The following is a 16328-nucleotide window of genomic DNA, read 5'->3' as shown; positions in this document are numbered from 1 at the left end:
GGCAGCTACTGAAATTCAGCAAAAAGGTGACATTTATTTATAGTGGATTTAAAGCCAATTAGATCCTGATCAGTTTATTAGCACTAGGAAACCTGCAGCCCAGAATGCCTCTTGGTTCTTAGAAGAAAGAAAACAATAAATGAGAAACTTTAGGAATTGCAGTTTTAACATATTGCAGGGACCTGGCTATATACTACCTATACATATAGGTAGTCCTCCTCTTACAACCAGAATTGGGACCAGAATGTCCATTGCTAAGCAAAGTGGTTGTTGGCTAATTTTACAACCTCTTTTTGCTACAGTTGTTAAGCAAATCATTGCTGTTGTTTAAGCGAATCACATGGATGTTAAATCAATCTGGCTTTCCCCATTGCTGCTTGGAAGCCAGCTGGGAATGTCACCATGCCAGATGCCAAGAGCCCCAAATTTTGATCGGATGCCATGATGTAAGTCGAGAACTACCGGTCATGTTTTATTTACTTCTTAAATTTATATGCCGATCCATCTCACCCATAAGGCAATCGTGGCACTTGTACTTCATGTTTTTTAAAAAAGGAAAACTAATAAAAGATATCGTTCCCCTTTAGCACATCTTGTAGTTTTGTTTTAAATGACCCTATATTTCCCCTCTTTTTTCCTTAAGTAGCAGATTTTTCAACTAATATCTTGTGCTGCTGTGTTTGTTTCAGTGAGACCTTGGTGGGATATAATAATCATTGTAATAAAATGATTTTATGCCTTCTTTGAAGGCATAAAATCTGTCAGGCTGTTAACAAGATTTTAGGCTTGTTGCTGGGTGCATGAAAAATGTGTATAATCCTAACTCTAATCTTATTATTTAGAATTTATGAAAACAATATGAATGTCTAGACCTCTTTATTCATAGTGGATGGCCAGAAGAATGATTCCATCCCAACGGAAAGATAAAATCATACTTGATTTGCAACCCAGAATGGATAATACCTCTGATATACTAGCATTCGTAGGTCTGTTTTGGCAGAAAAGGTGGCTTGCAAGCAATCTAATGTAAATTTTCAGGACAAATCTGCATATGATATAATTTTCCAGGCCACTTTTTAAAAAACATTTTCTATTCTTTTAACATCAACACCCCATTGTTAGTATTACCAATGATATCCTCTGTTGTTGCTGCTGTTTTGGTTTGATACCCCCGCCAAAAAACCTCTCAACACTGTGATTCTAGCAACACACCACAAGTTAACTGGATGCAAAACATTGGCCCACGCTGACACCTTCCTACTGTGGGCAGCTTCCGGAAAAGCGCCTGCCAATCACCTCTCATTTTTGCCCAGCTTGCAATCCCAGAAAGCGGATTCCTGATCAGAGGTGATCCCAAAAGAAACGGGCCACGTTCTGCTGTCCATCAGCACCTACCAGCGGGGGAGTTGAGAGCAGCACAGAGCAGGCGAAGGATTCGAGACTTACATGGTAACTTACAAGGGGGCGGAGACAATCCACTACGGTTTAAAGTGCCACCCATTAAGACAAAATTCATCTCCTCCCCTGAACACTGGAAGACTTCCACGTAACGGTCCTTCATCATTTTCTTGTGACACTTCTGGGCCACCAAGAAGGCTCGGTCGGAAGATTTCATTTGGATAAAGGCATCACCTGAGAGCCGGCCCTGGAAGGAAGGAAGGAGCAAAGGAAGGAGCAAAGGAAGGAAGGAGAAAAGGAAAGAAGGAAGGAAAGAACAAGAAAGAAAGAAAAATATTGGTTAGTGACCTTGTGAAGTAGAAAGGAACAAACCTGCATTCAGCATTTCACACTGCACATTGTGTCTAGCTTGTGTCTTGCGTAGTAGATTTCCTGACATTGGGTACCATATGCTAAATAAACAACTTGTGCTGCTGTGTTTGTTTCAGTGAGACTTTGGTGGGATATAATAATCATTGTAATAAAATACAAATATCTTCAAACAGAAGTAGAACAACGGTGGTCAAAGAAACGAAAGGTAGTACCAATAGTAATAGACCGCGTGGGCACAATCTGGGCACAATGTCTTCAAAGAAAAACCAGAAACTCTTAGAAAAGCACCTTTGGGACAACCATGACCTGGATGATGGAGAGTCTCCTCCATAGACATATCTGGAGCACCACTTGAACACCATCAGCACTGACAAAAATCACCTTCGGTCAATTGCAAAAGGCAGCTTTGCTTGGAACAGCTGACATCCTATGACGATATCTCTAATACCATCAAACATCCACATCTGCCTCTCAGGTCCTCAAGAAGATCTCAATAGATGGATAACAAGGCCAAATCCAATCTAAACATCTGGCTCACTGTGGGGTCAACCATAATAACGTTCCACAGTTGACTTGCATAGTTTCCCATTGTTTCATTGGCTATGGGTTTAGGTTTTTGTTATTTGTGTTTTTGCATTTAAAAAAAGAATCACAAAAATATTCCCTTTGCTTTTCTTTTGCAGCATAAAGTAAACTGGTTCTTTTCATTTGTATTCATGTTTATCCTGGACTAACTCCAAGTCTCTATCTTTTAATTTCATTCTGGGAAGCTTGGCCAACTCCGTATCGTTTTCAGCTAATCTTATTACACAAGCTAAGATGGATACTGCTGATATTCTACTAGTTTTCCTTCTTCTTTTGCAAACAAAGAAATACCATGTGCTTTCCCAGACATTTTCATCAGATATCCAAGACGGATTATTGGCAGGATTAAATCTGAATGTTCCACATTTCCTTAGAGAACCAAATTATCAGACAGAATTAACAAGGTCAAAACTCCTAATTCAAAAGTACTGTATAAGCAGATGAACTTTATGGAACTCTGCTTGCAAATACAACTAGGCTGATCAGAATGGCAAAATAATTATTCAACAATGTGTTTTGTGTTTTGACATCCAGAAGCAAATGACGGCATCACTAAACCTACCAAGATATCTTGTCCTCAAGCGGTTAGTTAAAAAAATGTTGGGAGGGAATTTCTAATCAGACGTAGAAAGTGGAAAATTGCAACCTTGGATCAAGAAGAGAAATCTTTAGGAAAAAGACTGGAATATGTAAAGCAGAAAGGTGTGAGAAGATCGCAATCCCTGGAGATTTTTAGCAAGTTGCAGCATGATCTTTAGTCATGCAATTCCTAGCAGATGGAGAAATTCTAGCAGGCTGTTGCTGGCTTCAAACGGGCATAACTACTTTCTTGAAATGCTGGGTGACAGCAGTTGCTTTCAACTCCCATGGCTCCCAACCCTGTTAACTATCAATGTTTCTTTGAGTCTTTCCTTTCTCCCTCCTAATGAAAAATATGGGCCAATTGTCCAACTGCCTAAGGTAGGACTTGTCAAAAAAAAATTTAGCCCAATTTTAACTGTTTCAAGGTGGCAAGACCAATGTGCCAATGATTCATGGTGCTTAAGACTCCATGCCCCATGTTGTTATTATTTTAACACAGAATAAAGGAGCGCTATGTCTATGGCTACTGGCTTTTCTTGGTTTTCACTTTGAGATAATTTTGCTTCTCAAAACAGAAGCAGAATTGAAGAAATTTCTAGAATGGGAAGTGGAACGTTTTCAGGTTAAAACCTAAGGAAGTCCGCTTGCCTTTTGAAAAGAACTTTTGAGATAAATGAGCACTTTGTGCTTCAAGAAAACTTCCAGATCTCATAAACACCCCAAACCCATTTTTAGGGTGGGGTGGGGTGAAGCAATTATGGATCACTTCCTTGGAAGTAGGTCCACCTATCCAGAAAAAGGACAAAAGGAAGCTGAGGATGGTAGAGAGGTTCCAATAAGACTCTTGTAGGGATGGAAGAAAACCCCAGTCATGACCACCTTCTGGTTTATGGTTGCTCCATTCTACCCCTAGGACAACCCCTCTGTGAGATACCCACAACAGGTGCTGAACACTTGCATGGGGAGCCAATGGCTCCCAAAGCTTGAGGACATTACAACACTTTCATACTTGCTGGTTCAGGACCATGTGAACTCCATGCGGTTTGATGTCTCCGGTTGCATCGCCCATGAACTCCAAAATGTCATCAATCCCAGCTGTGTAAGGCAGGCCTCGGAGGCGGACACAGTCTCGCACACTGCCCGCAGCGATGGTGTAAGGAGGAGGGATGACAGGGACGATCGGGGTAGGAAGAGTGGCAATCAGGGGAGCTGACATGTATCGGTTGAGAACCTGGGGGAAGGAGAAAGTTCACCGAGAGTGAGAACAGCTCTTTAGATATAGCAATAGAACTTAGATTTATATACCGCTTTATAATGCTTTACAGCCCCTCTCTAAGTGGTTTACAGAGTCAGCCTATTGCCCCCAACAATCTGCGTCCTCATTTTACCCACTCAGAAGGATGGAAGGCTGACTCAACCTTGAGTCGATCAGGATTGAACTGTTGGTAGTGGGCAGAGTCAGCCTGCAATACTGACTGGATGGATGGATGGATAGAAGGAAGGAAGGAAGGAAGGAAGGAAGGAAGGAAGGAAGGAAGGAAGAGCAATAGAAATGCACTTAGACTTATATACCACTTCACAGTGCTTTCCAGCCCTCTCTAAGTGGTTTACAGAGTCAGCCTCTTGCCCCCAACAATCTAGGCCCTCATTTTACCCACCTCGGAAGGATGGAAGGCTGAGTCAACCTTGAACCTAGTGAGATTTGAACTGCCAAATTGCAGGCAACTGGCAGTCAGCAAAAGTAGCCTGCAGTACTGTACTCTAACCACTGTGCCACCGCAGCTCCTATGGACTAGGAAGAGTGAAAGCCTCTAGAGGTAGTCCTCAGCTTATGACCACAACTGACCCCCAAATTTCCATAGCCTAACAGGACCATTGTTAAGTCAGTTTTCTTTTGTTAATTTTGTCCTGTTTTATGACCTTTCTTCCACCGTTGTTAAGTGAATCACTGCAGTTAGCTAACACTGAGTGAATCTGGCTTCCTCCTTGACTTTGTTCACCAGAAGGTCGCAAAAAGTGATCACATGACCCCAGGACACTGCAATTGTCATAAATACATGCCAGTTACTAAGCGTCCTAATTCTGATCATGTGATCATGGGGTGATGCTGCAACGGTCATGTGAAAAGCGGTCCTAAGTCACTTTTTCAGTGTCGCTGTAACTTCGAAAGATCATTAAACGAAGGGCTGTAAATTGAGGGCTACCTATGTTAACCTGTGACAGAATCGCTCGTATTTGAGAAGCCTTCTCCAACCTTTCATCTTCAACTAAACTTCTACTTGACTAATTCACTAAATCAAGGTGGTAATTCTAACTCAGCACTTACGCTGAAATTTTGCTTTTATGGGCACCTATGGCTTGTGCGTGTGTATGCAAGGTTTCCACCCAAATTCACACAACTTACTTTATAGAATTAATGTTCTGTCATTTTGGGGCAAGCTGTTTTCTTTTCTACTTGGAAGATACCAGGGTGAACACATCCTTTACCAATATGCACCGCTCTTCCTCCTTTCTCAAATTTCCCATTAATCACCTTCAAAAATTTTAGCAATGGGTTCTCTGCCTGGTTGTTGGGTGGGCGTGGCCACGATGGGCATGATCTAGTTGTCCTCCTGCACTATGGCGGGGGGGGGGGGCATTTTTGCTCTCCCCGGACTCCGAAGGCTTTCCTCGAGCCTCCGGGAGGGCAAAAACTGCCTCCCCCGGGCTCCAGAGGCTCCCTGGAAGTCGGAAACGGGCCCATTTCCGGCCTTTCTGAATTTCCGGGAGGCCTGTTTTTTGCCCTCCCCGAGCCTTGCACCTACCTGCATCCAAAGCAGGTCTCGTGGGACTCCTGGGAGGGGCGGAGTGGGGTGGGTGGGGCCAGCCAGGAGTAGGATTTGGGGGTTCTTCTCAACCGCCAAGAATCTTAGCTAGGGGCTCTCCTGAACCCCCAGCAGCCGCTCCCTGAGTCCGTTTCCCTTTTTACCATTTTCGAACAGATCAAGGTATCAAAGTACACCCTGAATTCGGCTAATGAATTCAGCCCTTCCCCAACGTATCCACCATAGCAAGCCAGCTCAGGGCAACTGGGATAAACTGGTCCAGCCGAAACAAGTGTGGCTAATGGCTAATCCAGACACCCGGCTTAAAAACTGCAGCGCACGCAAGGTGAAAAGGTTCCCTCTGATCTTTGCTTCATTAAGCTGAACTGGTTCTGTAATTGTTTAATTGCTGAAGAAGGAAGCAGATCAGCTTCCCTCAGCAAAATACTTCCAAATGGGCTAGCCGCCTGGCCTACACTGAATTCTTAACCCAGAGGTGAGAGAGAGCAGAGCTTTAAACACTGATTAACCCTGGTAGAGAATTCCTTGTTAGGTGCTGGGCAGGAATGATCAAAATAAAACACAGGGCTGAATCCTGCGCTACTTCTCACAGATGGATCATTAAGGCAGGGGCAGGAAGGAATAGCATAGCATAGCATAGAATGTAGAGGAGAAAATGGAAATAGAAGTAGAAACCAGGAATTTAAAAAATATGTATTTGATGAATGGAGTAGTTAAATTAAAAATGTTTACCAAATAAGAAATGAATAGTAGTAAAATCATTACCAAGAAAAAAGCACACCGTCTTAGTTGATTAGAAACGTATGTTTTATATGTTTTATAGGTTTATTTTGTATTTGTATATACAGATTTTGTCTACAACATTAAGACGCACTGTACATAGTGTTTTTCTTTTTTAATCGCTAATAAAGTTTTTCCAAAATAAAATAAAAAAGAAATAGAAATAGCATAGCATAGCATAGAATGTAGAGGAGAAAATAGAAATAGAATTCTTTATTGGCCAAATGTGATTAGACAAAGAAGGAATTTGCCTTAGTGCATATGCTCTCATTCTACATAAAAGTGTAAGGAATTGTACCACTTAATTATTTTTTGGCAGATTTCTCCCCCTACCCCTAATTACATAATCCTTGTATCCAGTGTTAAGGGTGTGTGTGTATATCTTGCCAGGATTATGCAGGCTGAAGCTATGAAAAAAATTGGGCCTCCTTCCTCCTCTCTTGCCCCCTCCCCAGCAACCCCCACAAACATGGTTCATTGGAGCACTTTACTTCTGGATTAATAGGGAGTAAGGCTTGCATCAGCTTGCATTGTCCTTTGGGGGGAGGGGGGGCTGAGGACTTGCAACATTCTGGGAAGGGCAAAATATGTAGGATTTCATTGTTCAAGTGGGCCTGGTTGATTGATTTGTGTGTGTGTATGTGTGTGTGTGTGTGTCTTTGTATCTGTGTGTGTTCTTTTGTTTTGTAGCTGCTGGGCTTATTACTGGGCTCAGCCTAAGTCTATCATCTCTTTTTCATATTAAAATGGCAGGATGTCTGTGGTCAGAAATTCTCCTGAACAGCAAAATGGGAGAATATAAATTTAATAAACAAACAAGCCTCTGTAGATTGCAAAGTCTCACCCTAAGACTCTTGGGTCAGTTTAATGAGTGACCCACAGCTAAAAAAAAAATTCATGCCTGGACATTAAGGCAAGCCCATGGTAATATGGTCATTCCTTAAAGCCCCTTCCTTTGCCTTTGCTTCAAGCGGATCCAGAAACGTCTCCGTCTGTATCAACAGATTAGTCCCTTTCGTGGCACAAAGAAAAGCCTCCATCTGGCTAAAGAAATAAGCTCAGAGAAATCACACAATCACAAACTCCCAGCTTTTCAAATCTCACTGGTAATGTTTCTAGCAAGTCCCTCTTGGGCTCTGCCCAACAGACAACCCCCAGAGAGAAGTAACTGGAGACCAGCCAGCTGTAGAGCCACTATTGTCCTAAAGTTGATTATAGACCACCTGGTCAATCTTCCTTCAGTCTAGAAGGGCTGTTGCCCCAAGGAACCAACCAGAGTTTAAGATGGTGCCAAGGGATCCTTGCTTGTGTTTTTGTTGGAACAGGTGAAGACAACTGCCTCTCTGGAATTCAGCCTTGATTGCTCTCTCTTCTCTTCCGAGAAGACTATTTTGCTAGTCTATAAACGGGGAAGGGTCCCTAATTGGCCCTCTCTGGGTTGATTACATTCGCTATTTGGAATCAACACAATGAAATCAAATGATTTCCTCTACTTGAAGCATTTTGCAAAAAAGCACAACCAGAAAGACGAATCCTAACAAAATAGTCAGGTCACACATTATCTTGCTAAACCTGTGTGCATGGATTACTGCAATGAGTGGATCTAGCACTTCTGGCTTGGAAACTATATTTGAGGACTTAGTGAAGACATCACAAGGAATTCCTCCTGGTGATATGAAGGGGAAAGGTTTTTGCTCTTAATAAACTGGGGCAGAATTTTTCTCTTTGAAGAGTATGGAAGATGACCTTGCTAAAAATATGTAGGAACTACATTATGTAGTCAAAAGAGATTATCCTGTATGATAGTTTTAATCAGGATGCATACTATGATGTAAAAAAAAAATGGGGGGGGACTTGATATAACCAGTACACACTGACCTTGTAAAATTGGAACTGGGATGAATATTAATGAAAAAGGCAAATAAAAATATTTTTAAAAAATGTAGGAACTATTACCAAAGCAAAAGGGATGGAACATTTTTTAAATCTGGAATTGAGATAATGTTCAGAAATAGCTCAGGCAGCCATCTTCCTGTCACTGAATTATAAATAGGTAGAAAAGGAGGTACAATATAATCAGACATACCAGATTCTCTTATTATAGCTAATCTCAATAAAAGGAGTTTTCCTGTGGAGCTGATTTCATGGCCTGGTCTTCCAAGTGGGGCTGACTTCCCCTCTGGAGAAGTTAAGAAAAACCATCCAACTCATTTCGTTGCCCTGAACATCAGTGGATAACTTCCAAAGATTGTTTGTGTCGTATTCTAGGATTAAATGACTCTCATTGCTCCTGGATCTCTGCACCAGTTGCCCATGGCTCTTATCCCCAAGATGGCCCAATGGGGAACAAAAAAAGGTGAAACAGACCCAAATGCCCATAATACAACATCTGCTACAACCTGCTGGACTTCAGCTGCTGTGCTTCTGAAGAGTTCAATGTAGCGTTTGCCCAAGATCTCCTTGTGTTTCTTCAGGGCATTCTGTGCATAGTCTTCACAAGCAAATAGCACAAACGCATCTCCAGTTGGCCGGCCATCTGGATACTTGACAAAGAGGAGGCCCTCCTTGCCTCCAGTGACAGGACACTCGGGGCCCAAGAAGCCGAGCACATCCTCGGGCGTTGCAGTGAAAGGGAGACCCCGCATCCTGATGATGACTTGGTTCTCCTTGGAGAGGAACTGGGCAACTTCATTGGAGGTGCCTAGACAGAAGAGGTGATCATTAAGGACAGGAAAGGCTATGCCTTATAGTTAACCCTCAGAGAGAAACCATTGTAAATTTAAATTTGAAATGGAGAGCTCATTCTAGTTCTAGGTTTTGGTATAACAATGAAAGTGCTGGATGAGGAAATGAGTGGCCGTGAGTTCTAGTCCCTCCCCAAGGCACAGAAGCTGGTTGGGTGACTTTGGACTGGTCCTCACAGCCCAATCCACCTCCAAGGTTGTTGTTGTGGGGTTATTAGAATCAGTGAGCAAAACGTGTGCTATTACGGGTTGTACAAGACAAGATATAATCTAATAAATGAATAAACAATGCACCCAACTGTGGTTAGCTTGCAAAATTGAATCAGTTTTCTGGGTGCACATGCCAGACAGAAATTAAACACAGAATCTGAATTTGTACAGCATAGTAAGCTAAGGTACAATTACCTAGTTTGTTATGTCATGCCAACAAAGACATTATCAAACATTTGGTCTCCTCGTTCTGGTCTGTTTGGAACAACTTTCTACATCTCTGAATCAGTTAAAAACTCCTAACTATTTACAGCTAAAATTATGAGACTTATATATCATCCCCACCCCAAATTTGGTAATGTTCATATTGAGTAACCAAAAATAAATTTTGATACATCAGATTTTATATTATTTCTCATAGCCACTTAAAAGTACCTTCTCACAGTACAGTTTCAATCACGTGCTTAATAGTTTGTTTTCCTAAAGATCTTACCACCAGCAATTTTCAGAAATTCCTCTCCTGTGGCTTTGTAAACCTGAAACAAAAAAAGGGCAAAGATAACAATTGTGATAGATGTCAAGATATTTGATGAGTGATATGAGCATAATATACACACTTGTTTTTAAAATGACCCAAGATGCTCTTTATAAACCTAGTTATCTGCAAAACCATTTTAAGACATAGTATTTGGGAAGACCATGGGATACTTCTCCTGTAGACCACATCAATCTAGCTTTCCAGAACTGGTCTGGGATACCACCTGGAACCAGCAGATCAGTGCTCCACAAGGCAAATAGAACGTCAGGAGATGAACATTTATTCTGTAGATTTGGAAGTACTCATATAACAGAACATTTAATTAATCTTTAAAACACTCATAAAACACCACAAGAGGAATGTACGCTACACTTCTATTGAGTTTCCAAGTATAGTTTAAGCTATCACCATAAAGCCCTGTATGGACAAGGGCCAAATTATTTGTGGGATCACTCTGACTGTTTCTCCTTGACCCACCAGAACGGAAGGATGGTCAAGGACAGGATGGTCATGTCCCTTCAATGCAATCTTATTGGCACTAGAGACCAGTATACAAAGTAAAAGAAGCTGGAGTTTGGATGGCCTTCATCCAGGGGTAGGATCCAACAGGGTTAACTAATGGTTGGATGATTTATGGTTCGGTGATTTATGATGTCGCACCTGTAAATCGTCATCAGCCTGGTGCCTGGACAGCTGAGCAGTGCTGCGTGCCAAGAAGCAGCCTTTGAAAAAGTACTTTTTTCCTGCTTTTTAAACTGCAGCTGTGCCTCGCTCGGCAGCTGAGGTTGAAAAAGCAGGAAATAAAGGTCAGGTAAGAGCCCGGGCAGGTGGGTGGGCAAAAACATCAGCAGACATAGAACCGGTTCTATGTCTGCTGCTCTTCAGAGCTACCGGTTCTATAGAGGTGGACAGAACAGGTAGAAACCCACCCCTGCCTTCATCCATCCAACTGGTCATGATAAAGACTTTGTTGTTCCCTCATGCTTTTGGGCTGGGATGATAGGGTAGCCCTCTTAGTTGGTTTGACTTTTCCTTTGTGATTATTATTGATTGTAAGATGGAATGATCTATTTGGCCTCTTGGCACAAGATACATTGATTTTTTTTTTATCGTAATCTCAGCCTTGATTCATTGTCAACTGTTCAGGAAGATGTGGTGAGATGGTCAGCCATGTAAATTATTTAAATATAGGAAACAAGTAAATGACTGTTACATGAACCACAGTGGTGCAGTGGTTAGAGTGCAGTACTGCAGGCTACTTCTACTGGCTGCCTGCAGTTCGAATCTCACCAGGCTCCAGGTTGACTCAGCCTTCCATCCTTCCAAGGTGGGTAAAATGAGGACCCAGATTGCTGGGAGCTGACTTTGTAAACTGCTTAGGGAGGGCTATAAAGTGGTATATAAATCTATTGCTATTGCTACATCCTCTTTGCACCCCTCCAATATATCACATCTAGTTCTTTATTTATAATTAATCAATTATAGCTAAGTAAGCTACCTCAATATATCGGCTCCCCATGTGATGCTTGTGCCTCTCCAGAGCCAAGTCTCTCTGTTCAGAGTTGACAAACCGCACCAACGCCTCTCCATTTCGCCTTCCTTGAGCATTGAGACACAAGGCCACACCACCTCTAAAAGAAAGGGGAAACATAGACACCCCCAGAGAGAATGAACCACACCACATCTAGTTTTCTTCCAAAGTGACGTCATTTTTTAAAGATCTGGATAAGCTTATTGAGGCAATTGAGCTTTGGATGATAAGATTTCAGTCCTGCTCTAAAGCCACATACAATAACAATGCAATCAAAATAATAAAACTGTATGTCTTATAAATCAGTGGGATGCACTCTCAAATCACTAGGAAGAACTGTCAGAATGCAAAGTAAAGCTACTCCCATCTTGTTGAAAGAAGAGACAATGAATGCGAGAGTCAGGAAGATAAGACTTAAATTATAGTGATATTCTCTCAGCTCCAGATGTTCCATTTCAAGTATCTGGTGAGGAAATAGAGCTTCTCTAACTATGTAAAAAGGGACATGGTGGCTCAGAGGCTAAAACGCTGAGCTTGTCGATCAGAGAAGTCGGCAGTTCGAATCCCTAGTGCCGTGTAATGGAGTGAGCTCCCATTACTTGCCCCAGCTTCTGCCAACCTGGCAATTCGAAAGCATGTAAAAATGCAAGTAGAAAAATAGGGACCTCTTTGGTGGGAAGGGAACAGTGTTCAGTGTGCCTTTGGCATTTAAACATGCTGGCCACATGACCACGGAGACGTCTTCGGACAGCGCTGGCTCTTTGGCTTTGTAACGGAGAGGAGTACCGCCCCCTAGAGCTGGAAACGACTAGCACATATGTGCGAGCGGAACCTTTACCTTTAACTTTGTAAAAGCTAAAATTTGCTCTTTTACTATGTTGGGACCATCATGAGTGGGTGAGAGTGTGGAGGGACAGGACAAAGAATTGGAACTTCCAGAAGCCTATAAAAAGCAATCATAATCAAACTGATGAACAAGATCACAGCTTTGTGTTCGCTGAATTAGAATGAACCAAAAACAACTTGAAGCGTTGTAAAAAAAGCCTTTGAACTCTTCAGGACATCAAATTATAAAATGTGGAGGTGGCAAAGCACTGAGAAAGTACAAAACGTGAGCCAGATTGTTACAGCACAAGGACCTTATCGGCAGCTTGAAATCAGTCCCAAAATGGAATTTGTGGGCTGAATGTAGAGTCAGTTCGTTCTATTGCTTTCTGATTGTACCTAATCTAGAAGAGATTGTTCCTTCCAGATTCTGAAGAAACAACGACCAGTGCCCTCTCCATCTTGGCTCCACAGAAAGCTGAACATAATAACATTCTGGTCTTAATAGCGATGGCTCTAGATAAAGACAACATCCAGCAATTGTTCATGTTTTTCAGGAGGTTGTGGTCCACACTGACTTCTCAGGGTGGCCAAATTTTAAGTATAAAAATCTCATCCCGAATCCTTTATAGCTAAGACTATCAAGGCAGAAGACAAGCAACAGAAAAGTAAAATGGATATCCATCTGGAAACAGCACTGACCCATCCTTCTTCCTTGTCCCAAAGTGTTTATTTTTTCAAAAGGCAACTAGACTCTTTGGGTGTTTTCTTTGAAAGCATTTTGCTCCTCATCCAAGAAGCTTCTTTTAGTTCTTCTTGGATAAGAAGTGAACAGTTTTTTTTAACGGAAACACCAAGAAAGCCCAGTTGCCTTTTGGAAAAACAGCACCTTTGGGACCACCATGACCTGGATGATTGAGAAGTTCCATAGACAACTTTCTTACTTGGCAATATTAAGGCCTTTGAAAAAACGAGCTATGTCTTGGTCCGAAGACTGCCAAGGGAGCCCTCGGGCACGTATGACCGTTTCATTGTCCACCACTTCTGATTTACTACTACAAAAAGAAAGAGAGGACAATACAAATCAGCAATTAATCTGACACAATTCTTTATCACCATACCACAGGCAACCCTCAACTTACATCCACAATTGGGATCGGGATTTCCATCGGTAAGCATGGCAGTCGTGAAATGAGCCATATCCAGTTTTATGAGCTTTTTTTTTCTTTTTGCTACGGTTAAGCAAATGTTTGCAATTAAGTGAATCCAGCTCCCTTTATTGACTTTGCTTGTCAGAAGCCAACTGGGAAGGTCACAAATTGGGATCACATAATTCCAGGTTGCTTTGAGAGTTATAAATACGAGGACTGGTCATAAGTCACTTTTTAAGTGTCCTTGTAACTTCGAATGAACGTAGGATTGTAAATCGAGGACTACCTGTTTACTGTAACTGCATCGTAACACAAACTGTAAAATTGTAAAACTACATTGTAACACAGAGACAATTGTTTCCCTCTGTTCTGACCAAGGCTTCCTGAGACAGTAACAATCGCAAGCTGCTCCCAAAGACCTTGTTTTCATTTCAACAGCTGTGAATTATATGCATTCATAGCCCGTAATGAGTCCCAAACAGTTGATGAATAGTCCAACAGAAGTCTGCCACAGTCTTTCAGGATGAGGCTGATAAGCACGCACCTTTATCTCCCTTGAAATGCTGCCAACGACTAAATTGCCAATTAGCTGTACAAGGCCAAACAGAGCACAAAGTCATGGAGCTTCAGATTTTAAACCAACCAGAATGAACAAAGTTGCTTCCTGCAAAGGTTCCTGTCCCTTTGCTTATGTCTTATGGGAGGGGCCAATCATCTCTAAGCCTTACTCCTGAGTCACTCCTTTTGTCTTAACTGTTCTTGTCTTCTGGCAGCTCTGCGCGAGTGCACACCGGAAACAGGTTCCCCTTGTTCCTCTGCCTCGCTGCTGCCAGATTCTGGAGGCTCCAGAGCCAGCACAGAACTCTCAGATGGCCCTGGCCCCATGTCTGTGTCGGATGCAGATCCCTCATCCGAGCCCTCCCCAGACTCCAAGACTGGCCCATGTTCCTCCCCACTGTCCGACTCTGCTGCCAGCTCTGCAGGCAGCTGGTGGACCACAAGACCCTCATGCCATCCCTCTGCTGAACCCCCAATTCCCATGTTACTGTCAACATTAAAAGTAAACGGAGAAAATATGAACTCCTGTACGTGCACAGCCTATATATACTGCAATAATATTCACAGATTATAGCAGAAACCAATCCAAAATTGTTGGAGAAAACCTTTAGCCCAATGTGTTGCATGACACCGGAAGACTTAAGCCCAAGTACGTCAAAGCAGCCAGGTAAAACAGGCCAAAACATCAACTCCACAAGAAGAACAGAATGACACTGCATTGAGCTAAACTACAATTACACAATCTTGAAAATCTGACAGGTACTTTAAGTTTCCCACCCTACGAATCAGGGAGATCTTTGACTCAGCTGTTTTCTGGTTATTATCTTTCCCCACCCCAACCAGAGCTTAAATAATGCTTCAGCCTCTTAGCCTAAATTCTTGCCTATTGCTCTCAAGGTCGCCCTTCTTATTGTCTCCAAGAAATGGTATGTTTATCATATTTGGCATTTAGGAAGGGGAGGGGGGGAGGGATATAAAGATAGCAAAAATGGTGACCCAAAGACCCATACTTTGGATTTTCTACAAAGCTTGAGATAAGTGAGGATGTTTCCTGGCTATCCTTGTTTTTCTCCTGGGAATAAAAGGCTGGAAATAAGATTAAAACCAGGCTCCAGGGACTCCACAATTATCTCTGCCTCCCCCCCCCCCGCAATCCATCTGATATTTGGTCCCATCCCAGGAAGAAAAAAAAACATACTTACCAGGGTCCCGTTTCATACTTGTACTTCACTGTTTCAGGGGTGGTAAACCTGTGACCTGAAACAGACCAGAAATGAAGACGTGAAGAGCCTGGAAATGCACCGAGGAGAGAAAAAGACGCTTTTGATGGAGGAGGAAAACAGGCCCAGAATGAGATTTGGATTTTCACTTACTGCATGTATCTGGAAGCATGCTGAAAACAATGGCTACCATGGCTTTCACTTGCCATACTCCAAAATCCTCCTCGTTTTCATCTATCCCATAGCCAATATCTGGATGGTTTCAGTTCAAGAAAAGATTGTGAAAGGATTTCTCCAGCCACAGAGATGCTTATGAACCGTGGGCCGTTCTTGAGGGGCCCAAGTGGGGCCCCATTAACACCACTATTCCATGGCCTACAGTGGCTGCCAGCTTGCTTCCAGGTGCAATTCAAGGTGTTGGTGATTGTTATGACCCGGGGTGTGTGGCACAAAAGCAACAAAGTCACAAAAATAGGTAAAGTCCCTTTGATACCTCCAACTTGGCCCCCAGTGTCCATGTTATCATCAGCTGGAGAAAAAACTTTCCCAAGAACAGTTGTTTAAAGGGAAGAAATTCAGCCCGAACCCAAAGTACATATAAATTATAAATAAAAAACAACACAAACCACGCTGCAGCAATTAACGAGACAGGGCATGATAAGGAATTGTAGACTGCAAAAGATAATGAAACACACACAGTTGGGAGGATGCCAAAACCCAGATAAGACTTGACAGCAAGGTGCTGTGCACAAACACCCTTTTAAAATCCTGTTTTCCCAGCTGCAGCTAATGAAGGGAATCAGGGCCCTTTTCTTCCCCGTAACCCATGCGACTCACATTGCTCCCTTCTCCATTCCACCCTGCATGCCCTTGGATGAAGAGGGGGTGGGCCTGGTTCTTCCTCTGAATGCCCACCCAGACTATGCCCTTCCCCTGTTTCCTCCACAGCCACCAGAGCCACACTCCCACTTACTGTCAGCTGCTCGACCTTCCCCTCAGAATCAGATTC

General features: G+C 42.6%; 1 protein-coding gene across 4 annotated transcripts in view; it reads right to left on the bottom strand.

Moving 5' to 3' along the window:
* The window catches only part of ESRP2 (epithelial splicing regulatory protein 2), a 67578-nt gene that overhangs the window by 13836 nt on the left and 37414 nt on the right, over positions 1-16328 (bottom strand). For all 4 annotated transcript variants that reach the window (XM_026714120.2, XM_087940540.1, XM_026714119.2 and 1 more), the window contains 8 exons: positions 15473-15571; positions 15302-15356; positions 13335-13445; positions 11533-11665; positions 9990-10032; positions 8942-9243; positions 3947-4168; positions 1447-1645 (listed from right to left, as the gene is read on the bottom strand). In XM_026714120.2, coding sequence (XP_026569905.2) covers positions 1447-1645; positions 3947-4168; positions 8942-9243; positions 9990-10032; positions 11533-11665; positions 13335-13445; positions 15302-15356; positions 15473-15571 — 1164 coding nt within the window. The remainder of the gene's footprint in view (positions 1-1446; positions 1646-3946; positions 4169-8941; positions 9244-9989; positions 10033-11532; positions 11666-13334; positions 13446-15301; positions 15357-15472; positions 15572-16328) is intronic.

This window comes from Pseudonaja textilis, chromosome 11 (genome assembly GCF_049901715.1).
Source record: "Pseudonaja textilis isolate UNSWEBS1 chromosome 11, rPseTex1.2, whole genome shotgun sequence".
Taxonomy (NCBI): domain Eukaryota; kingdom Metazoa; phylum Chordata; class Lepidosauria; order Squamata; family Elapidae; genus Pseudonaja; species Pseudonaja textilis.
Note: the sequence above shows the minus strand (reverse complement) of the source record. Positions and strands in the feature narration are given on the sequence as shown.